The sequence below is a fragment of the Plectrocnemia conspersa genome, unplaced genomic scaffold (assembly GCF_051122295.1).
Source record: "Plectrocnemia conspersa isolate PC_06_02 unplaced genomic scaffold, ASM5112229v1 ptg000014l, whole genome shotgun sequence".
Classification (NCBI taxonomy): domain Eukaryota; kingdom Metazoa; phylum Arthropoda; class Insecta; order Trichoptera; family Polycentropodidae; genus Plectrocnemia; species Plectrocnemia conspersa.
In genome coordinates, this window is record NW_028277178.1 from 4,172,202 (window position 1) to 4,197,641 (window position 25,440).

The 25,440-nt window shown below is 31.8% G+C and overlaps 2 protein-coding genes across 2 annotated transcripts; one reads left to right on the top strand and one right to left on the bottom strand.

Moving 5' to 3' along the window:
• The first annotated feature begins 1,214 nt into the window (after nt 1-1,214).
• On the top strand, nt 1,215-10,247 carry LOC148225999 (uncharacterized). The gene is made up of 18 exons (XM_088203213.1): nt 1,215-1,475; nt 3,641-3,885; nt 3,958-4,090; nt 4,148-4,275; nt 4,567-4,841; nt 4,909-5,031; nt 5,284-5,413; nt 6,035-6,090; nt 6,162-6,252; nt 6,315-6,387; nt 6,492-6,639; nt 8,612-8,779; nt 9,145-9,230; nt 9,304-9,457; nt 9,516-9,633; nt 9,699-9,815; nt 9,875-9,972; nt 10,031-10,247. The coding sequence occupies exons 1-18, from the start codon at nt 1,290-1,292 to the stop codon at nt 10,165-10,167; spliced, it is 2,466 nt and encodes an 821-aa protein (XP_088059339.1). The 5' UTR covers nt 1,215-1,289; the 3' UTR covers nt 10,168-10,247.
• Nucleotides 9,244-25,307, bottom strand: drosha (ribonuclease 3 drosha). Its single transcript, XM_088203212.1, has 17 exons — nt 24,581-25,307; nt 23,791-23,872; nt 22,342-22,561; nt 21,610-21,883; nt 21,331-21,551; nt 17,120-17,377; nt 16,854-17,055; nt 16,314-16,521; nt 16,003-16,249; nt 12,286-12,506; nt 12,088-12,219; nt 11,856-12,027; nt 11,591-11,772; nt 11,369-11,530; nt 11,137-11,297; nt 10,698-10,843; nt 9,244-10,635 (listed from the first exon to the last, which is right to left on the bottom strand). Exons 1-17 carry the CDS (start codon nt 25,261-25,263, stop codon nt 10,247-10,249), a joined length of 3,960 nt encoding a protein of 1,319 aa, XP_088059338.1. The 5' UTR covers nt 25,264-25,307; the 3' UTR covers nt 9,244-10,246.
• Between the last annotated feature and the right edge of the window lie 133 nt (nt 25,308-25,440).

The window sequence follows — 25,440 nt, forward strand, 5'->3', positions numbered from 1 at the left end:
ACTTTTTCCGGGGAGGGAGTGGTCGATTTTTTAATATTTAGATTTCATTAAGATTCGCAGTGTTTTTATGACCTAATTCATTGAGGGGGGAGAGCAAAACACCCCAGCTGCCCTCCCCAAATGACGCCCCTGATTAAATTTTGAATCAGTGCCTAATTAGATATTTTGGCATTGGCTATAAATAACAAATAAAATAATGGCTACAATTCAATGCTTATAATTGAGGCCAAAAAATATTTTATCTATGACTGAAATATATAGTAATTATACAACTAATACATTTATAAGACAATTATACTAGCCCCATACCAGTCATGACTTGAACATGAACAAATACTCCACAGAGCTAGCTATCTAAGAAACACAAATTACAGAGATTTGTATGGTTCATAGATGAGTCATCCATTATTACACATATTGTCTACAAAGCGTGTATTTCTTGTCAGCTTAACTGCTCGCTTTTTTGTGTTAGACATGCTGAGAAACAATATTTGGCTATTAGTGAATACTCAAATTGATTAACGCAATATTTATAACGATCTTTTAAATAAGTACAAAAGTGGAAAGAATCATAGTTGTATGAAATTCACGAGTACTGTAATAGTTGTCTTAATATTTCTTTGCTTATTGAGTTAATACTGGATTATTGCTATTAAAAAGCAAACAATTCATGTAGACAAATAAGTAAGCTAAATATTATATTCATGTGTCATTGTTATTCTTCTATTGTGTTTATTTTTCAGAGGAGCGCAATGATGCCTCTCTTAACACTATAAATATATTTTACGTTAGGTTAGCTATTCATTGATTTTTTAAGGTATTTTATAATTAAATACATAAATAAACGGATCTGTTACCTAGTTTATCAACGTAGTAAAATATGTAAATTGCGAATTTCTCGCATGGCGTGTCTCGTATCTATAAATACACCAGTGATATAAAATATCGCTTCTGCATTGTAAAATATTATTTTTAACATTTAACGACACACCACAGCTAAGATAATTTTTCGTGCCTAGCACACAGACGTTGACCTGAATAATTTGCGTTTTTACTGGAAGGTCTAGGTCTCGCTATGCAGTTATAGGTCGAGGGGCGTATAAACCTTGATGCTGAAAAGTTGCGAACAAACTTTGCATGGCACCCCTTGTACCGAATATTGATTATGTCCAACGAAACTCGAGTATGATTTTTGCGCGTTTGAACTTCACTTTCGCTTTCGCGATCACAAAGAAAACATCGTGTGTTTTACTTACGTTGTGATTATTATTTAGAATAGTAAAACAGCCATGATGAACACGACCAAATGGTTGCCTATTGAAAACGAAGAACTGTTGAAAATATTTTCTCAGTGCAAGGACTTAGAGAGTGCCACAATGTGTTTAATAATCAAAGTGACTAACGTGGAAAATGTGTCTTCGTTTCAACGCAAAGCACCTGGGAAGAAATACGTAGAAAATATGGACTACATTCAAGTGAGTTTTTTTTTTTAAAATACGCAGCTCTTGACGAGACATTTCTTTGTTTATTTTTGAAAAGAAAATTATTTATTTATGTTAAAATGCAAAAAACACAGTCTTGTGTATTTTTTTTTATTTATTACCGTTTTTTTAAACTTTACAATACACTATCAGTCAATGCAAACAAAGGTTGCTGATACTTATTAAAACCCCCATCTTCGTTACAACTCCCCCGGTATCCGCATTAACGCATTTCTTCAGGGGTCAACTTGACTTCAGCGTAAACCTTCCACCTTTAGAACTGACGCTATAAACCACATATTAATTATAAGGGTTTATAGTGTCTGCTATCTTTACCACTCTTCTAATTTCTTTGTCATCACTACGCATGATGTAAATGCCACTCAAGCCGACATTGATTCCGAGTTATTTAGCCTGGATAAAACCATAAGCTCCTCAATGTGAGTGGTGCTTTCCATTTTCATAAAAGAGAGTATAGAGTTACAGGTGACCGCGTAGCGCATTTCTTAAAATATTTTCTCAAACATAAACTTCCATATTATTTTAAGAAAATTATAAGAAATGTTCAATGTTCAATTGGTCGTCCAATAGAAAAATCTCGTATATATTTATAACATAAAACTATTCAATATAGTGCTTATATTTCTATATTCTTAAAGTGTGTAGCGATTTTTAAACTATTTAATGCAGTCATTAGATCATTATTTTGTAATGATATTGATGCTACATTAATTTGGATTTTCAGTAAGATCAAAATTTAATTTTACTTGACTTGAAATTTTTGAAGAAATTTTTGTTGTAAAATGTTTTAATCTAGCTTAAATCTTATCAAAATAATTCATACAAGTAGGTACATATAAATTATTTTGTTATTATTTTGTAAAAATGTAAAATAAACATATATAAAAAAATTTCTGCAAATAATAATGAATGCAATTGATTATATATTTATGGTAATATACTTAGCATTTTTTGTAACTATTTATATAAGCACAATTACATTTTTTTCAAATCTATAATTAAAATCTTAAGTTCTAAACTAATTATCTTAATGAGTCATACAAACATTTTTTTACTAGTTTATCCAAGCAAAAGTTATAAAAACAATTATAGAAAAACGTTAATTCAACATATAAATCGAGTTAGTAAAGAATAGGAATATTTTAAAATGTAAAAAAACGACTTACATTATTGTGATTTCACAGATGCAAAGATTGATCTGAGATATTTTTTATTTCGCAACTGGACCATTGGAACGCATAATACATAGAAGGTCTCACGGTTAATAACATAAGTACTTCTTCGCTTGAGGAAGGAGCACATTCAGTGTAGATAATGTAGTGCGTGCATTACGAATAAAACAAAAAGGCTAGATAAATGTAGCTCGCGTGGCACTGGACTAATAATCCACATGCTGCGGGTTCGTGTTTCGCAGCAGACTTAAATGTGCTATTAAATAGTTGCAAAGTGACATCTATTGACTGATTATAATGCTGTAATAATAGTTTGTATGTAATAAAATAGAAGCCACTGAATTACATACTTCGTTTTAAGTCTAGTATTTTACCACTTAATTGTAGGCATTGACTGTGTTTATCTCGTTGAAACGCATTGAGTTTACGCACGTCAAGCTACAAATGTCTTCTTCGCGCGCAAAATGTCTTATGCATTTCTGATTAAACTCATATCTGAGTCGTTTTTCTTTGAGTCTACTTTGTCGATTCTTTGTAGCAAATAATCTAAAATCGATAGATTTATATATATTTAATTATTTTTTAATCTTTTATATGATAAATATGTATAATATCTTTAAACCCATAGTTTATAATGATTTTATCAACAATAAAGCAATTAAATTAAATAGTTTAGATGAATAATGGTGAAATATGTTTACTTATATGTATGAATTAAAATTGTGAAGGGTTATAATCATCTGCGGAAAAATAACTAATTGAAAGGTCATGGTAACGACCACTTGAACAACGAGAAGAAAAGAAAGAGTGAAGCGTTAATTTATGTGCGTAAGCAAAAAACCGCTGGTAAACTAATATTTACTAATTAGCGTATTTCGAATATTAATTTTTGTTCCTATATTATAATACTTAATAATCTTAGTCTTAGTTATCTACAAAATCTTTGATTTTCACATTTGTTAACAGGCTCTCGAGGGAATCCACAGATCGCTTTCTAATATAGTCAAGTATTACTTCAACTTAAATCCGAAACTGATGAAAATATCAAATATGGAAAATTTAATATTGAGCAGCAAGAAAAAACTAATGATGGATATTTTGTGCAAAAAGAGGTTTACTCTCTCTTACCTAATCAACAATTTGATCATGTGCGTTTTTAAATCGTGTATGCAGCTGGAAGAACAATCAAAGCTATTAGACATCATTTTCGGGTATAATATGAATAACTAATAAACTTAATAATGATTAAACTTAACTATTATTTATTAGACAATTGATTTTAGCCTAGCTACTCTGTACAATGAAATAACACTATTGAGTAGTAAGAGTTTCATATCCAAGTTCAATATTTGCAGCAACACGTGTCCAATTCTAATTCATCAGTCAAAAAAGATAACTGTATCGAAATTGCTTCAGGTTTGTCTTGATTATGTATAATAGAATGATTTTTTTGTTTATTAATATGTTTAATAGGTTTTAGCACAAGGCAGAGCTGAAATATGTTGTCACAGCTTAATCGATTGTCTTCTTGGTAATTACAAACCATGCAATCCAAATGATAATGACGCATGTTCTGAAAACTCCAGCATGGAAATTTATCAGTACGTATTATATTTTGATATATGAGGTTTAATTCTATTTTGTAATATGTTTTTAATTAGTCAAAGAAATGAAGATGTGAGCAGTGCATTTGTTTTATATTTAATGTCATTTTAGTAGCTATGAAGTTGTGAATTCAATATTTAAACTTTTGATAAATATTAAAGTTTTTTATGTACTGCTGCGCTTCGGATTATATTTAAAATTTCACTACATCGTTGGAATGCTTGGAAATCTCAAGATTTCTCATCGTTGTGCTAAGCGACAAGCAACAGTTCTTATTTTTATTTCAGAGCTCTAACTAAACATTTGACGCCTCCAACGAACCAAATAGAAAAAGATGCAATCAACGAGCAACTGAATAAAACCAATCTATCAGTGCCTGGTACAAAGCTTAAAAGCAATATAGAAGTTAAAAACGAACCAATAATTACAAGCATTGCAGAAGATAATTCGGTAGATGAGAATATTAAAAATGTTCTTCTAGCATCTACACCGGACAGTGAAGCACCAGGATCTTCGTTGAATGATTATTATGATGAAACTGATAGCACGTGTTATTTCAGAGGTTAATATATTATTTTTTTATATATATTTTAAATTAAATATATATTATTTTATTTGTCATGTTTCAGAAGTATCTTCTCTTGAAGGGTTGATTCAAAGAGAAGAAATGTACGTAGATATTATATTGGAATGTGCTTTGAGAGTCTCTCCGTCTACTTTAGGCAATAACGGAATTAAAAAAACTAAATCTGGTAAGCTAATATGCTTGATCCTTTGTTATGTTATTTGTAATCTCTACCTACGATGGTTTATTTATGTGAGGGATAGTTTCTTTACTTGTAAACACTAATCGCGGTGGGTCGATGCTAATGCGCCTCTTGCGTAGTTACGGTTTTCTTTGTTGCTATTGTAGTAACGTATCCTGTTGAAAACCAATAATGTTGATTATGTTATGCTCTGGAGCTCTACAATTTAAGTTATTATTTATTTATATTATATTTCAGGTGAATATCGCGTCAATCATCAACTGGCTGAAAATATAATTGAATATTATCAAATAAATTTGTGGGGTAGCGTCGGTGAATATCTTGAACACATCGTTTTATGGTGGGGCGCTAGCCCACTTGCATGTAGGCGAGTATATTTGTTCTTAGATATTCTATATTACACACAGTCTTGTAAAAGTATTCTATAAACCAGGAATGACCAAGACCGACCGACCGCGAAGACATATAAGGCGTCCAGAATATTAAGGGCGAAAACAAAAAGGTGTCATTTTTATTTATTTCACAATAATACTCATCAAATTCCAAAGAGTAGAATTTCGATTCCAGAATATATCTCTAAAGGCTTATAAAATAATAAATAATTTCCGCATGGATACAAAAATAGACTAAGACTCAAAAGGCAATCTCAACATAAAATGCATGATTTCACTTACTCTAACTACTAAAAAACATTTAAAAATGTTTACTAGATCCATGAGTTGCCTGTTAATATTTTAAACACTAACTTCAAAATAGTTTATTTTGAAACATGCATATGTTGAATTCGCCCTTAATATTCATAACGCCTCATATTAGGTTGCTCGTGGGAGACTGTAGAAAATTATTACCACGGATATTAATCAGTTGTGCATTTTTATAAAATATATAATCATTAACCTCGAATACCTAGATTCGAACGCACAACTTTTAATATATAAGCAATAGCTCTCAATAAATTAATAACCATATATATTTTTATCTCCAACAGACCACCACATTCGAGTCAGCATTTAAGAGAATGGCTAACTTCTCTCAATTCTAATGGTTATATATTTTATAAAAATATAATAACTATCCTAACAACTTAACTGTTTATTTGTTCCGATGCTCTTTAGATGTTCCTCAGATGATGTTAGTGGCATTACAAAGCTTGAGCGATGCGTTAGGATGTCACGTTACGTCGACTTCATGGGATAAATTGTTTCGGTTAGAACTTGCTTAAAATTATTTTAAAAATAGTTTCCATATTAATAAAAAAACATTTTCAGACAATGCTTCGTCGCAGGTTTACAAGCAATACCTGTTAAATCTGATCAATATGTGACTTTGTCTATAACTGAAGTAAGTAGTTAGTGATGTATGCATTATGGAAACATCAAAATTGTAACTTATGGTAATTAAAAATATAAATGTTTAGATATTTAAGTATAAAATTGTGAATTTAGTGTTCACAGGTAGGTGCATGCTTCGCTGATATGTTCCAAGATTTAGTAACATTGAGTAATTTATGTGAAGTGACGAGTGATTTTATCATGGGCGCTCCTGTAGAAGATCTTCCATTGGTGGAGCAAATTCCAAACTTGCACAGATTAGGTATGTAAGCATTTAAATACTCGTCTCGCAGTATTTATTCTGATAACTATCTTCATAATCAGTCGATGAGTTACGGCGTTCCAATACGATTCGGTAAGATTAGCACTATTCCACTAAGAACTGGCACTTAATATTATAGTAAAGCAGTCGGTAGCTCGTTATTGCTGAAGAAGCCTGATGTAAATTTTTATAAAAAAATGAATTTGTAGGATCATGGAGGTATTTTGTTAAGATTAAAAAAGGAATAGGTCCATCATATGCTCGCAAAAAGTTTAATATAGTGGGAAGGTCAATATTTTTAGTAATGTTAAATCGATCCCAAGGCCCAAAAAAATTGTCTGAATTTTTCAGATAATCCTCCAAAATTAACAATAGTTTAATCTAAAATAACATTTTCAACTTTATGGTTTCATATTTCATATTATTAGAATTTCACTGTTTATATATAAATATTACTTAAATAACTGCAATCTCTTCCAATATTTTTGCTAGAATATTCCAACCCACATGATTAGTATGAGAATTTCCTTTCACCAGTACTATTCTAATTAACTCTCGTTTACTTTCATTTAAAATTCGTTTTTTGGTTTATTAGTAATATTAACCAAAGAACTTTTCATTTTTAAAATGTAAAGTGTTAAAAATCACAATTAAACCACTCAAATGACGATCAATGTGTGGCCTCTTTTTGTAGATAAATGACACGGGGTAATTGGGAAATTGAGTTTCTGGCAATTACCGGGGGCTCTATCCTTGCAGTTTACAACGATTTCAAGTGGGCACAGTATGGGGACGTTGTGGAATCCGCCCCTCCCACCGTGCCATTATTAGATTGTATTTGGTATCTATCACCTAAGTGTATTGTGACTGTCAGCATATTAGATTGTATTTGGTAAGCTTATGTCCATGAAACGGTATATATAAAGTGGATGAATAATGTTTTTCATTCGAGTATAAATCGCGCTTTTTTTCTTTCGCGTGACTAACTCTCCCGACAAATTGCTGTCTTATTGGGTTTGAAACGCCTGCGAAAACACTACGATTATTTCAAATTTATTTATTTACGTTTTTTTAAAGTTATTATCCCCCATCCGAACTTTTCAGACGCCAACGGTACAAGAACAAGCAGGAAGCTCCTGCTCGGGTTGGTTTAAGCATCTTGGCCAAAGTAGTTACTTAAGTGAGCATGTCCTAAATAGATAGAAATAGCTGCAGTATGAACCATAATTAACGTCCAACATCTCGAAATCTTTTCTAAAAATCGTTACAAGCAATATACATGTATAAAATAGGAAGTATACTATGCAGTGTTGAATAAAATAAAATATCAGAACGCTGGCTAATTCTATTATTATTTGTACCACTCGTTCTAAATACTCACTTTTAAACCATTCTATAGTTAAATTGGACGATAATAATATATGAAACTAAACTAATTTATCATAAACAAAAAGGGGGGCAAATGTCGTCCTGCTCCCTCTTACAAGTGACTTCCCTGTATTGGTGTGTTTAAAAGTTTGGCGCACCGACCATCTGTTTGAACGGTGAAGACAGACTCTGCAGTCCCGCGTGAGCACTAGTTTCGTCACTTGTAGCAGTGATATGCGAATCTGGCTTCAACGGCGTTGATTACCGTTTACTTTTAGAACCAATGTTTCACATCTGAGTATATAACTTCTCTCTTATTCTTACAGCGAAGGTCTTAATTCGGTAGCACATATTTTCTATTGTTATTGAACAATGGAAATGAGTTTTGCACTCGTATTTCTAACTCATGTGAATGTCATGACTTATAGTTCTTACGGCAATTTATATGATCTTTATACTTAGAAGATCAATTGCTTTTGGAATAGATGGAATATGAAGGTGAAGAACCACTGTATTAGACATTAATTTATATTTTACTTGGTGTTAATTCTATTATTTTTTGTCTTTATAAGAAAATTATTAAGTCATTATGTATTATTTGCAGATCATTCGGTACATACTTACCGATTATGGTGTTTGGCTGAGACAAGGCGGCTTGCAAACTTATGGGACGTGGACTGTTTTTTTAGAATAATACACAACGACGTACAGATGTGCTTGGAACAGCTGTCGAATTTAAGATTCGCAGACCACACACTCGCCATTGATTCGGGTAAAATAATTTTATATCACAATATGAAGAAACCAAGGAAAGAACATATTTACTGATATTTTTATCAAAAATGAGTTACAATATCCACAGAATAAGTTTTAAGTTCCTATATATAAAACTATTAACAAGTGACAGACATGTTTTATTATCTTTTTGTTCAATAAACTTAAGTGATAGAAAAAATGGATGTCACTTTTAGAATAAGAACTAAAAATTGCATAAAAATCAGTTAACAAAACTAAAACAATTTTCAAAAAGGCAGCTAAAATATCTCAAATCTATGTTCAAGTCAGTTAAACATGTTCTTGTCTTGGGGTTTCATTATTTCAAATTTGCACATAAGACAGTAAACTATTCATTGATAGGTAAACTCGGAGTCCACGAATACGTCTGCGCTAAAATGAGAGAAAAGCTAGTTTCAGAGGTTAAAGTAAACATTGGAAAACTCAAGGTAAAATAAAACATTTTTTTAAGACACATCATTTAATAAAATGTAATGTACAAAACTTTTACATCATTCTCAGATAGCACCAGAAGAATGCGTCCAAGTATTAGCCAGCATATGTGCCACGACTAGTCTAGCGCAATTGACTATGATATTTCCTCCGAATCACTCGTGGAAAATGATCAAATATCCGCCTAACACTTCACATTCGAAATACGTCTATTCTTACTTAGGTAATTGATTCTATCATTATCTTTGATAAAAAAATTCATATATCTTCAAAAATTTCAGATAGAATTTTATTACCTGTCTTGAGAGCGACACACGATAAATTGATTGTGAACATGGTTTTGAAAATCATGTGCGAATCATGGCTGCAGCACATATATGTTTATAAAATAAAATTCAGGTACAAATACAATAAATATAAAAATTCATATTGTGTTTTAATCTATATCCATATATAATTAATAGCAATGCAGCTGCTGAGCAACTTCTGGTAGACTTCGATTCAGTTCGCACGTGGTTGAGCGATTGTCAAGTAATCTCAGAGATTACGAGAAGACAAATGTTGAATAACGAAGTTCTAAGGTATGAAATAGATTTAGAAAAGTAATGAAGTTTGTAATTTATATGATTGTATTCCATAGGAGGTGTGAAGGAGTGGGAAAATTATTATTACATTCACCAGGCGATCCTATATCGATGCAAGATGTTCCACAAAATCAACCTGCAGAATCTCAACAAGGTAATGAATTGGGTTGAATAATATAAAGAAAAACACTCAAATATTATTAATATTATAGATGTTGATAACCCTGAAGATTGCGGTGAAATAATGCCTGCCGAGATGTACGTGCCAAATCAGCAGCAATGGTTACAATTGAGGACCAGTAAAACGAAAAGACGTCGAAGATTCTGCTGTATAACGATGACATATTAATGAACAATTGTGTATGTTACAGCTATTTTTATAATACAGGAAAAGTTTTTCATGATGCCTTGTTTGTATTTTATTTCTCCTATTCATCTGTGCTCGCCTGACCGCTTTCGAAATCGTCGTCAGAGTTCTTAGAGCTGAGGCTGATTTTACTCAAGCTGCTTTTGCTCTCCGATGAATTATCGCTATCGTCGTTTAACTCATCTCTGTCCGGCCGATACGCCATCGGCAGTTTATCCTTGTACAACTCGTTCTTGGACGATTTACCTTTTTTAATCGGATCTGGAGATTTGCTCCTAGACAAGCTCCTCTTACTGTGCGAGTATTTTGATCCGGATTCTCTGCTACAACACGGTCCGTCTTCGTGTCCGCTTTTGCCTGAATAAGGCTTTCCGTTCTTTATTTTACGCTTCTGTCGCTTCATACTCTTAGCTATGACTCTTTTCTGCCTGTCTAGCTGAGGGAACAGATCTGCAAATAAAAAATTAACGATGAATCTTTAAATAGATCTTAAGAGAAACAGTCGCACTTACTGTGGGAGTTGGTCAATGCTTGTTTGGCCGCGTTCATCTCGGCTTCTTGGATACAATGACCGCGAGCTGAAGCTAAACGTTCACCTCTAAAATACACGGCTACTGTGTACTCTCTGGTATTGGTCGGCCCCACACACTCTATCACTCTATAATAATATTAATAAAACATAAATTCTATTTGTATCCCTTGATACTGACACTAGTACATAACTTGGGGGCGGATTCTTCAACGTCCCTATGTGTGTTTTTTTCAAATGCCTTGTTGTACAAGATCAAGTTGAGAGAAAATGAATCGACATACAAAAGCAAATCTGAATGATGACATATTTTGTTTTCCGGTTCAGAATTTGATTAAATGAAATGATAATTACTTGATAAGCCACTGGATTTATATTAAAATAAGTAAATTAATAAACAATATAAACATCAATATCTTTACTTATAAATTGGAATATCAGGTTCAGCTCCGTCCATCGTTCTCAGCGTCAGACAGCACTGTTGCAGTTTCGATTTAGGATCGTTCCATTCCTGATTCATGATGAATTCGCGCAATCGTGGAAATAGACAAACGGAGCAAAACACATGGCAAAACTCAATATTCTATGAAATAATACTTATAACATTAATATCAATTCATATAAAATATATATGTATGTACATTATAATAATACTTTATCTATATACAATGCGCCCAAGAACGCTTCTAATAAATCAGCTTTATCTTTAGTTTTCGGTTCAGCTTTAGGATTGTGATAAACTGCATATGAAGACATTGCTAAATCATCGCAAACGACTGCTTGAGTTCTGTTGTTTACTAAAGAACTTCTTAGCAACTGCAAAAAAAATTAATATAAATAAGATTTTAAATATATTTTATTATGAAATAAACATACTGATAAATGTCCTTCATGATGTTCTGGAAAATGTTTATATAAATATTCAGATGAAATTAACTGTAGCACGGTATCGCCAAGGAACTCTAAACGTTGGTTGGATCCCAGAGTTAGATTTGTGAAGCCCATTGAGCGATCAGTGAAAGCTCTAGCTAATAGTCTGATGTGATTGAACGTAACTCCTGAAGGTAATACAACGTATTTTATTATGTTATTCACAATGATAGGGGTGGATTTGTCAACAACCTAATATAATAAAACACACCTATGGATTCTTCAAACTTGGTTAATTTTTGTAGGAAAGGATATTGCTCTAGCCATCGTCTGTCACCATACGGTTCCTGCTCTTGAAGTACGTGCATACGGAGTTTCTCCCATACTGTGAGGAGATCAGGATTGTTTTTCCAAAGAGCAATTCCAAATACGCGATCCGCTACCTGTGTATCAAAATTATTGAATAACTACATAGAAACAAATGGTGTTTAAGTCGTCATTACATCAATTCCTCCATCCAAGAAAAGGGCACCCATCAGAGCCTCAAAGCAGTTGGCCATTGCGTGTCTCAATTCTAAGTCATGACAAAGATCCGATCCGTGAGCATACAGCATGTACTGTTCCAGTCCGAGTTTCTAAAAATAATATATATATTATAATCTTTACTTAAAATTGATTATTAATAAGTGGCAAATATAAACCTTTGCCAATTGTGCGAGATGTTGATTCTGTACGATTGCTGCTCTGTATGTGGCTAAACCACCTTCCTCCAAAGTGGGAAACATTTTAAATAAGTGGATAGAAGATATGAATTCTACTACAGCATCACCGAGAAACTCCAATCGTTCATTATGGCTTATTGCCGATTCCGTTTCTTGTTTTTTGCCAAACCGTGACATTATATTTATTAGCGTGTTTATACCTAAAATAAACATTAAATATTAGAAAAATAAAAAAAATAGTAGCCCATTTATATGCAAATAAAAGTATATATGTATGTATATATATATATTTTTATTATCTCGATATATGTTTGATTTTTAATTAATAATACGATTTCTTTGTGGTCATTGTTATTTTTTTGCATGAACACTTTTAATCGAGATGTGGCGATCATCTTCAGTTGCCGAATGTTTTTTTCTTTTTGTCGCAACAATCCTAGTCCATCCTTGCAAAAATCGATTGGCCCACAATGTTGTAGACACATTGTTTTTGCAAAGATATAAGAAGATTAAATCGCAGTTATTGAAACACTGCGTTAAAAATTGTACATTTTTTTATATAATTGCTGTGACGAACAGAAGAAACATTCCATTCGATTCAGCGCCTGAAGATGATCGCCTTAATCGCTAAAAAAAATATTATGACTGCAGGAAAGTCGTATTATCAATTAAGAAATCAAATTTTGTTAGTAAAACTACTTTATAGGTATAGTATAATAAATTTCCCACTTCGGATACAATAATTTCACAACTCAAAATAAAAATTTAAACGTCCTCTAAATTATATAAATTTGAGAGACAGGCAAGAATCAAATCTGGCATGCAACGTGAAGGCGCAATAATAGCTTAAAATGGCCCCCTCAAAGCAAATCAAATAGTCATTCCATTAAGATTCATTAATAAAAAAAGTTTAGTATGGTGAAGCACGTCTATTACTCCAGCAAGTGTACGAGTGGACTAGAAAGTTCTGAAACAACATGAGTTGTGTAGCGTTTTTTTACATATAAAACTACACGCTGATTTTATTAGTCAATAGTTTTTTTAAATTCTGATAAAATTTAAATATTCAAACATTATCTTCATAGCAATATTGTCCTTTAATTTGGCGTGGTGTTAAATATACTTGGCTGATAGTCGATAATACGAATCAGGCATGTAACACGAAGGCGCATCAATAGCTTGAGCGAAGTAAGACTCGTATTCGTTTTTTGATAAGAAATGGAAACCCATTGAAATAAATGAAAAAAGTAGGTTCAGTATAGTGATGCATGTCTATTACTACAGCAAGTGTATGAGTAGACTAAAATTTGTACCACTATTCAAGACTATGGAATTACCGCAACAATACCTATTTTGAGTTGTGACAATTTTGCATCCGACGAGCATTATAACATAGTTTACTCATACATAATAATATGTATACATACGTCTTTAATATTTTTTAGTTTTTCTGTAAAAAATATTTTTGCATGCTTGCTACTGATAAAAAATCGATAAAATATATGTAATGAGCTAGTCGTGACTTGAACTAGAAACTTTTATATTTATGTAACCGTATAAATAGCTATGAACCGGTAGATAAATATTAAACGACGATACACAATAATGGAGCAAGTCATAACGGCGATAATTAAACCTTTTAATTTATGCATTAAATGTATCAAAGCAGTTGCTTTGTTAATGTATGATTGTGAAGTTGTGAATTAATTTTAAATAACACTATAATGGACAAATCTATGAACATAAAAAATGTGTCATCGAACATTTTTCATGTGCATCGATCTGGAAATTAAATTGCGTGAAATAAATTTATAATTATAACAAATCGCTTATTTAGAATTTAAACTTTAACGTCGTTGAACAAATAATTCGAGCACTGTTAGTTTTAAGGTATTTATAAAAATATAATACTTTATATTCAGTTTAAATAATATATAAAATGGTTTAATAATATCACAATCCGTATTTATCATTTTAGGAGACAGTAAATTATTTAGCTGCAATAATAAATACGGAAAATGAAATTTAATAAAAGTTAGAATGTTAATATAATATTTACATATTTGTAATGATGTTTATTAAGAAATACAGTTATTCATATATGATATTATGAAGCTGCAAAAATGAAAATTAAAATATACCATCAAATTCTTCTTCTTGTGTCTGTTCTTCATCTTTACACATTTTTTTTTAAAAACAACATGAAATTAAAAATAAAACTTGAGAATGATAATGAATGATAGAGTAAGTGAAACACAAATCACCTGAAAATTAAACTTCAACAAAAAAAGAAAACAAGGACAGGAAAATATTAAATTAAAAATAAATAAACATGTTATAACATAAATAAATGTAACCGGCATTATAACAATAAGAAATATTTTTTATTTTATTTATTTGTTTAAAGGTTGTTTATTTTTATTTTATTTGAATTTTAGAGTTTTCTAGTTTTTTATATGCTGTAACAATCACAGATGCCTGTGTTAAATTAAGCATGAAACTACTTTGAACCTTTTGAATCTTGAGACATATTTATTACCATGGCGAAGGCAATGTGAATTGGTTATTAAAGCTGCATAAAATTATAAGGCAAATCGCAATAAATCATTTTTTTGTGTCATTTTAACAATTTTAAATCTTCATAAAAATTAATTTTTACCGTGGCCTTAAAATGGCTTGAAATCACTACCGTTATTTCAGCATCATTCCATTAAATTCAGTTGTCAAATTTTTAGAATCACTGATTTGTGTAAAGGCATGTTTTTCTCAATTTTCAGGGGCATTTTTACGTCATCTTATTTTAGTCGCCATAAAGATTAATACAGTATCTTTATAATTGATGTGCAAATTATCCTCAATATCGCAGAAAATCAAAGTCATGATCTTTTAAACAGTTCAACCTTACTCTTCTTAGTGGTTGACTCTTGACTCTTGCTTGTACTTAGTTTTATAATGATAAGCCAATATTTCATTGACTTAGCTCCAAAACTTCCTTACATACAGTGAATCAGCCTAAGCATTATTAGTATCATATACATTGAACTGACTTTTGTTATGTCAATATATACGTAAAGAATTTTCAAGATAGTAAAATCATATAATCAATCAAGTTGTTTTTTCTCTAATTTAACATCTTCTAGAGGAAATTTCTTTAAATTTTCGATGCTTTGTGTTGTGACTGTTGGTATTAAGGCCATCCAAAAATCCTGGCCCTTTCAAGTGATAAATCATCGTATTCAAAGGAAAAAGTTTTCCATAAACAATTAACAAATCTTTCCCGATAGGACTTTTCTTTGTTTTGTGATGAATTTTATGATAATTCTGCATTACATTTATTAAAAATGCACTCTTGATTACAGATTGATGACTGAACCGTTGCTACAAAAATCACTTATTGGCATATTTTTAAAAGAAAATGTAAAAGATGCCTTATAATAAAAAAAATTGCTTAAAAGGATACAAAAAATAAATAGCATGTCAAATAATCATTCTATTTTAATTGTTAACATGTCAAAACCTCCAATGTTATGTACATTATAGTCGAAAACTTTTTATTTTGTATGTTATTGTATTTTATTATTATATTAGGTAGTGTAATATAAAGCAATGATGTAAATTCAATAACAATATTGAAACCAAAACTCGATTAATTATGCAGGTATTAATAACCAAAATCCATAAAAACATTGACTTTACCTCTTTTCCTGATATTCATATAATGAATCCGTCTATCGCCATACTCCGGCTGTCTTATACCACAGTTTGTCAAACTATTACGAGCATGATCCGGATTCGTGCCGAAGTTATCTCTGTAAGACGGATGCGTCAACGCCAATTGTAAAAGCGCACGGTTCTCAAACTTGTAGCCGATCGTCTCCTCCAAATTATTTAATGAGTTGTGAAAACGCAAGTGGCTGATCAACACCGGAATTAACATAGCATGCTGAAATAAAAATTGATTAACAACACGATCATGATTTATCAATAGAAAAATCTAAAACACTCACCTGAACTACGTCGCACATTATACCGGTTCGATAGAAGCCTTCGGCAGATAACGCAACAGTCACATCTCTCTTCATTTTAGTGCGAGTCCTCATTTCTTGGAGGCGTGACTCCTTCGATTTCAACTTGTGTTTGTCTTCGTATGACGGCTTTGCCATATTAGCGACTAAATGACGAAATTTGACATAATCTCGCCACGCCTTTTTATATCTATACAAAATAATACAATTTTTTTAAATTAAATTGGTAATGAACTGCTTTCAATATTTATATTATAACAAGCAAATCTATTTAAAATAAGTTTGTTTAAGGCTTAAAATTCTTCGGAGAGCTTTTCTGATGAAGCTCGTTTCTATATATCATAATACTTTAAAGGATAATATATTCCAAGTTCTAAAATCGTTATAAAATAATTTTAGGAAAGAAAAAATCTGTTAAAAATAGTCGTTAGTATCAATAACTCTGTTTTTCTATTGTTGAGTAAAGACATATATGATTAAAAAGATACGAGGAATCAAATATATTTATACTAGTATACATACTCAGGATTTCCTGCGTAGCTGAGTTGCGGTGGTCTTATTCCAAAGTGTACAATCTCCGGAAAAATAGAATCAGTTTCTTTTCTATCTTTATCTTTATCTTCTTTGACTTTATATTTTTTCAAGTCATCTTCAGACAGACTCCGATCCAATTGATCCACTCGAACGGAGCAAGGTTTTTTACCCGGATACGTAACAATCATACCTGATTAATTATTAAAAAAATTTAAATATACAGTAGATAAAGTAAGAATAATTTTATACTGTACCGCGAACTCCATCGACGAACGCTTGCCACTCCCTCTCAGAAGCTAATCTTAAAGCAGGAATAGTCGCAGGAGGTAACAATTGACCTCCAGTGCGAATCAAATGTCGGAGTACCTCAGCCATGGCTAAGACCTCTCCGCCACCGCCGTCGAGAGCCCGCTCCCATCGAGGCAGAAGATGGAACTGCGAACAATTCTCCGGTGTCTTCTTTCCCATGTCAAGATCGACCAGCTCTAATATTTCGCGAAACAGGAACTCCTCTAAATCACAACAAAGAGTAAAAATTAATTAAACTATAAAGTTGTAAGGAAAAGGGAAACTGATGTATTTAATAAATCCATAAAGGAAAGATGTATCTATATCAAAAGTAATTCCCTCAAGGAAAGATGTATCAATATAAGTAAATCTATATCAAAAGTAAAGGCAGGGCCAGCGCTAAGAAGCGCGGGACCTGAGGCAAGAATCAGGTGCGGGGTGCGCTCCTCTCAAAAAAAGTTTATAAAAATTAGTACAAGATGATTTATAAATGTGTTTTTTATTTTTATTTTTATTTTATAATAAAATTGCGTTTTTTTAATATTGTATATTTTGCGCAACTATAAACTTGAGATAAAAGACAAAAAAGTTGAAAATTCATAGTAATTTATCATTGGAATGAATCGAGGCAGAATTATTTCGTAATATTATATATTATAGCAAATTTAATTTTTTCGAAAATAGTGTATAAAAAACTGAAACTCTAGACTATGTGTTAGTAATTAAGATTTTTAAACATATTAATCAATTATTAAATATATAATAATGTATTATTCAATTACAACAATCTACAAAAAGTGGCATTTCTATTTAAGAAAATAACGTACGTGAATTTATCAATAATTTATATTTTTTTATAGTATAATCATATGTGCCCAAAACGTAGATGGGCAGTCTTAAATTGTTAGAAAATTTTAAAATGTAACTGAATTTCTGAAAACAGTGGATATTTTACGTCGAAACTAATTCCAATATATATTTACAAATATAATATATTCAGCATTGCTCGATTTGCAGCAAAACACTACGCCAAAAATAATAAAATTTTCTGATATTTTGTAGTTGCAAAATTGGCAAGATGACGACTCAAGAACTCTTAGTGACTTAAGATGATGGCTTGGTTGCGCCAAATCTGATGATCGAAGTGGAAAGGTTGTTTTCACTTCGATCGAAACCAGTCACCATCCGATGACCAAAAGTAAACATTTAGAAATATTTTAATTAAATAAAATAAACTAGTAATATTATAATGTCCACGTTTTTTTTCTCAAAAAAAAAAACTTAACAATAGAAAATAATAGTGAACCAGAACCAGAAGCTAAGATCAGGGATGTCATTTCAGCTTTTTCTAAGAGGAGGGAGGGGGGAAATTGACAAGTGGAAATTTCGATTTCATTAAGCTTCATTGTATGTATTTCATTAAATAGCATGCATTTTTTTGGCCAAATTAAATCCACGTCAAAAGCAATAAAATCGTGCCGTGGCTGTCGCAGTGGACACGCTCGATTATCTAGCATTCATATTAAGACTTTTATAGCAATATAAGGACTTACAAAAGAGAATCTAAAAAATACACATTCACTGTAACATTTTTACATCGCATGTAAATAAATAATGATAAGTATGTAAATGTATATATTACTATACATAGAAAAGTTGAAATTATATAATTTTATTAGCACCTGCTACATAAATTATAGTTTCACTGGTAAAAATATATATCTACCAGTGAAAATGTATTTTGATATGATTTCTAATTTTTACTAGCGACTTTCCCTCCAAGCCATATAAAAAAGTAATTACTGCCCTATTCGCGGTTGATACCGCCATTTTATGCTCTTATAAAAACCCCCATCGTGCAATAATTCATCTTCAAAACAAACTCAACACTATTCAAAAGTGGTTCGATAAGTGGCTAATAACAGCAAATCCCAACAAAAGCGTCGCTGTAATGTTTAATCGCAGGAGAAAACACGCTTATGCTAATAATAATCTCTCTAAATTAAAAATGTACGATAAAAGCCTCGAATGGCAAAATTCAGCCAAATACTTAGGATTAACTCTGGACTCCAAATTAACATGGAAATCCCATATAAATAACATAACTTCAAGAGTCAAAACAACTCGTGCTCGTCTATATCCATTATTAAACAGAAAGAGCAAACTAAATGTAAAAAACAAACTGCTCCTGTACAAATCGATCATCCGACCAGTTATTTCATATGCCTCCCCCGTGTGGGGAGGTATACTTAGTCGTAATTATTCGAAATCACTACAAACGCAACAAAATATTGCGCTAAGAATGGCGACAAATGCCCAATGGGATGTCCGAAACTCAAATATACATAAAGATTTAAAAATAGACACTTTACGCGATTATTTCGATAAACTTAAAGTAAATTACCATGACAGAAATAAAAATCATTTTAACCCATTAGTTAAAAACCTTAATAAGGTAACATGAATATTTGTAAAAAACGTGCTAGCTAACGTAATAAGAAACAAAGTTTTTTTTTTTTTTTACTTTTTTTTTTTTTGCCCTAAAAATAAATAAATAAAAGTGAGAACCAATTAATAGATACCCAGGTAAATGGCTTTGGCCAGGAACTGGAAAAAAATAAATATTAGACACTGTATGATTTCACTGAAATGACATATTTAAAAAAATATGTTTGGGATAGATTCGAGAGTGTTTTCCTTTGATTTTTCAGTCAGTGGTCGTTATTTTCATATTTCGATTTCATTAAGATTCATAGTATTTATTAAATGACGCATTTCTCTGGGCAAATTTAAGGGAGGGTCGAATACCTGACGCTACTGGTCAAGGAACTGGCGTAAGAAATAAGACACTATATAAACATCTGTGCCATTGAAAAATATTTCTACTTGGAAAGCTACAACAATAATTGCACGAGTTGTCGTGCAAAGCGATCTTACTTTTGCAAAATTCCAAGAAATAGAAATGGATTGGGAATATTATAGGTATCCTATTATATCTAAGCAGAGTGGTGCGCTTAGGCGGGCGTTATGATTTTTTTGTCGAGAAAGTCACTTGACACGTTTTATTTTAAGAATACAATTCATAAAAATATTTGTAATAGTAAAAAAAATTGCACGGAGCCCAAGGCAATTAGTTGCCTTGCTGGCCTTGCCCTAATGTCGGGTCTAAGTCTTGGTGTAAAATTACCCTTCTTTAATTTATAAGGGAAGGTATTTTTTAGTCGCTTTTAAACGAATTAGCTGAGCACACTATGTGTCTGTCGTAATTGTCTATCTATAATCCAATAACTCATAATAATTTATGCCCTTCATATCCCACCAAATGCATAACATTATCTTATTGGAGTGTAATCCTGTTCTCAGGGTTGAAATTGGGGGGTTGATTGGCATTCAACCACTGCCTTTTACGTTGCGTGTAAAAGTCAATGATCCACTTCTTATCTTCAGTAACAATTTGACTCAAAAATAAATCTTTTCGTTCTAGAATCATTAATTGTTGGCATATTTAGATTTGCTGTGCGAGGTTTTCCTCGGACAATTTATGAGATTCCTATATTCTGAAAATGAACGCCTTTCCTAACTTTTTAAATATCTGTAAGCTGATGTAGACGATACGTTGAGCTTTTGTGCTAGCTTCTGTATCGTTAATCTGAGATCTGCTTTGACAGCAGCTCTAATATCCTCACTAACAACCCGCCCTTATGTAGATATTCAATGTCAAAATACCCAGAATGAACTTTTTAAAACTACATTTACCACTTTCTAAATTTAAAGGCATCCCCCCCACCCATTGCATTACAGATGTATTTAATGACTATTGTCACATTATGACAGAGTTGAAACTCATATAGGATAATACAGCTTAACTGAGATTATTTTATCTCCACTGCCATTGCTGACTTAGGGTTGAAAGTATCGAAACAAAAAAAAAAACACTATTAAATAGCATCGTCGATACGACTACTATCAACAAACACTGAAAGAATAGTGAAATTATCACTATATTATAAAAACTTAAACAAATCAGACACATTTATGGACAGGAAAAATGAGAAAGGAAATATACTGTAAAATAATAAATTTTCTAACGAAATAAAATATATAAATCATTAAAAATCAATGGGGTATTATCACAAAATAATAAACAATATACAACTAAGTCTCAAGTATCACTCACCAAAGAGATCTAATTCTTCAATTGTATAATTCACAGGTGCTTGTTCTTCAACGTACAATATCGTATACTCGATATTGAACCTAATGACTTTGCAAGTCGGCAGTTTCGTGAGCGGATAATGAGACAGAAGTGAAAATCCAGAGAAAAGAAATTCATGTTCATCGTGAGTGATGACTGTCAAAGTTTTGATCAGAAAGTTTGTCGGTGGTGAAATAGTAATTCTAAAAACACGTATTAATTCATATAAATACGTCACAGTTTATACAATGAAAACTATACCTGTAATGATGTAATTTATCTGCGTTATTAGAAAAAAAATTGCATAGTTCTGGAAGAATCTCGCCAGCGTATACACCGTGGCGGATTCCTTGTCTTTTGGTACGCGCCGAGCATCTGCATAGAGGGCCATCGTTCATTTCACCCGGATCGTTATACCACATTTCTGAATGTAAGCGTCTCGGATGCTGCTGCTTTCGCTCCAGTTCTTGCATTGCGTGGTCCGCTTCATCGTTTTCACTTCCACTAGAACTCTCACTAGAACTGAAGTGTTCACCTAAAAGCAATAATAATTTGGTAAATACACTGTACAATAAGATAAATTACTTCAACATTTCTTTGGTATTAGTGATCGAGTGTTGTGATGACTTATACAGCCAGTTAGACGCTGGAGGAGTTTATTGAATACAAATATATAATTTAAATAAATGGTGTCTAACCTTATGGATCTTCTGGTACATTAAAAAATTGTTATGAGCTGTATATAGAATTTAATATTTATTTTCTACGGTGTAATCTATATTACTAATGAGTCGATTACAACTTGACTTTTTACACAAAAAAATAATAACATTATTCTTAATGAGAACGTCGTCGTTAACGATATACAAAATTTTTGGGTGTTAAAAAATTTTGATTTTACCAATGTTTTGTTTAGCTAAACCTTTGTTCTTTTAACTTTAAAGAATTGTTGAAACCAACACAATAATTAATATGCAAAATAAGTATACTAACTTTTGTGTTTGCACAATTTGGGGCGATGCGAACGAGGAGGCTGTAACGGCTCCATTCCTGGCGGAGGTCTAGCTCTTTTTCCGCGCTCTATCAACTTCTCCCTGAAGTTTTCAGATAATTTTTTTCCTTTGGCAGTCGATTCTACTACTCCTCGTTTGCCTTCGACAGGAGCATAATATAACTCGGCTGGCGAACTGCGATACCAACGCTTCAAGAGAGACTACAACACAAAATCATATTTTTATAATTTATGACATATATCATATTTATGTTGCTCAGATTTTTAGGGACAGGAACTTTATGGACACTACAGGATTTTTACAAACACTGATTATTTCGGACTAAAAAATATTCAAAACATATTAAAAAAAATTAGATAAACATTTGGATTGTTGAATTTTAAACTATACTTATTATATTATACTTAATTACTTTGTGAAAAAACGTTTTACCAGTTTTTCAAAATATCCATTGTTGGTATTTTGATTATTTTTATAACATTTTTTACTAGTTGACGTCTATTAAAATCAGGGCTGTGAGCGTAGCATTTTAACCGAAGTCGAAGACTCCGACTTCTTTTTAACCCTTTCCACCCTGACCAATATGCGTTTTACGTCGGTAATATGAAGTGAACAAAAGTTATTATGCACTTAATAAAATACCAGCACGTATAATACAATCTTAAGAAATATTATTATAATTATTTTTTGATCTTTCTTGTTATTTACATAAAATAAATAAATAAAATAATTTAAAATAAATTTAATATTTTAAAATTATCTTATCGAAATTTTTAAATTTGGTGTCGGCGTTGCACCTTGCGAAAAAGTCGCAGTCGGAGTTAGGAAAAATTTCCAAAGACTCCACAGCCTGATTAAAACGGGCAATTAAATGTTAAATAAAAATTGATTAGAATTTTTTGGGGGCGGTCTTTATGAAAATTAATGGAAAATTTCGGATTTGTTCAACAAATAAAAATGACTGTGTACACTGATTCAATGCGTGCTAAATTTTTAAGCTCTCATTTGTGCATTCTTATTCACTGACAAAGTCATTCTCAAATATACGCCAAAGTTTGTTTTTATTAAATTGTATTGAAGAATCATGATCGCGTCCTCTTTTGATGACCGTTGGAGCTTCCTAACTGGCAAGTGTGGACGTCCTCGTCGGCACTTGCCGACTCTTGAAAAAAGTATAATAATTAAGACAAGCTCGAAATTATGTTTTAGTGATTTTCTTTGCGTTTTTTCACAAAGTAAAAATATTAATTCATTGGATCTATTTCAAGTTGACTGCTATATTGAATTTAGTAGTTAAAAATTCAAAAATCCAAATGTTAATAAAATAATTTGTTTTTAATAAAATATTAAAAATATTTTTTTGTCCGGAATAATAATGTCCGGAAAAATCACCGAGTCCATATTTATTTATAAGATAATAAATATGAACCTCATCTTCGTCTTCAGAACAGTCTTCTAAGGTATCTTCAGCGTTTTCGTACGCTTTCTCTAATGTACTTGTGAGATCCTTTCTGAAATTCAATAATCGAAAACAAAGCAGTATAAATACATGTATATTTAAATAAAATATACAAAGACCCCAAGAAAAGAACATGTAGTAACGTAAAACATAATATTTCATGTAGTAGAATTAGGCAAGACAACTATATTTACAAAAAATATTTGAGTTTATGTCATGCATGCCTTTTTAAAATATGGTTTTGACCAAAAACAGAAACATAAAGAAAATCTGTTTTTTTGAAAGAAAAAAAAACGCTTTTTTATAAATATAATTTTGTGAAAATTTAATTTACGCCTCATTAGCTCTAGATGTTTGGAGAAAAACACAGATAAGGGAAGGAATTTTCCTTTACCCCTTCCTACTCTGATGGCAGATATTTCAGGAATAATACGTAATAATTTAATCTTCAGAATTAGTTGAGAGCAATGCAGTACAACAATACTAGTATAATTCTAAAAATAACAAATTAAATATTCTCAATTTATTTATGGTTGATAAAAATAATTGTAGCCCGATTAGATCAAATCAGAAAACCTATATATGTATATTTAAACAAAAATAAAATAATCCCAAGATTCCGGTAAAAACATTAAGATGCATAACAAGAAGAGAAACAAGAGAAATAAAATAAAATTTTGGTTACATCCGAATGATGCGGAAAGGGCTATGTCTATTAGTTCACATGTTCTTACCTCAGGTTCTTCATATAAAAACATACCTTTCAATATCATTGCTTTTATCTTCTTTGCTGCTTTTTTTCAAATACTCTATATTTTTTTCATATTTATAACTGTCTGATTTATGCGATTTTTTGTCATCATATTTTTTTCTATGCGAGTCAGGAGACCGCGTTTTTCTTCTGTCGCTCGAATGTCTCGATTTCGATTTACTCGATCTATCGCGTGAGTTGTATCTCTTACTATCGTGCGATCCACTGTGGTGGTCCTTGTATTTAGACGCTCCTCTATCGTACGAATGTCGCCTTTTGTATGTATCGTCAGATTGTCTTGCTTGATTTGAAGAATCGCCATAGTGCGACAGCTTCGAGTTGTTGTAATATGAGCTCTCATTTGACTGATCGTATCCTGGAGGTGGCGGAGGCGGTTTAGTGAAGTCTACGGAATCTTGATAGGAACCGTAATTGTTGGGATATATCGGTGGCGGGACGGTGAAGTCGTAAGATTGGCTCCCCGATGGGTACGAAGTGCCGGCGTATGCGTATGGCGAGTCGTAATATTGATTCTGGTATGATGAAGAGTAATCGCCGTGTTGATGCGTCTGTGGAGCGTTATTGTAGCCGTAGTAAGAATTTTGGTAGTTATAATAAGCCGCGTATTGAAAGTCCGAATCGGAGCAAGCGGGCGGAGGCGGTTGATCGCCGTAAGGGTTGTTTTCTGTCATGTCTACGATGAACGACCTCTCGGCCGGTAACCTATGACAGAAACGTCAAATTTCCGACAGAATCTTAATAACAAATTATTTGGCCATAAACATGTTTTTACTTTACAAAATAAAAGAAACTAAAGTAATTTAAACTCAATTGATAAAACATTTTTTATTACACTTAAATAGTAACAT

Coding starts and splice junctions, on each gene's coding strand:
- drosha (XM_088203212.1), bottom strand. CDS start 25,263: ATGACAGAAAACAACCCTTACGGCGATCAACCGCCTCCGCCCGCTTGC. Junction 23,873..24,580: donor AAAAGCAATGATATTGAAAG/GTATGTTTTTAT, acceptor ATTGAATTTCAG/AAAGGATCTCACAAGTACAT. Junction 11,531..11,590: donor ATCATGAAGGACATTTATCA/GTATGTTTATTT, acceptor TTTTTTTTGCAG/TTGCTAAGAAGTTCTTTAGT.
- LOC148225999 (XM_088203213.1), top strand. CDS start 1,290: ATGATGAACACGACCAAATGGTTGCCTATTGAAAACGAAGAACTGTTG. Junction 4,276..4,566: donor TCCAGCATGGAAATTTATCA/GTACGTATTATA, acceptor TTTTTATTTCAG/AGCTCTAACTAAACATTTGA. Junction 9,458..9,515: donor ATACGTCTATTCTTACTTAG/GTAATTGATTCT, acceptor CAAAAATTTCAG/ATAGAATTTTATTACCTGTC.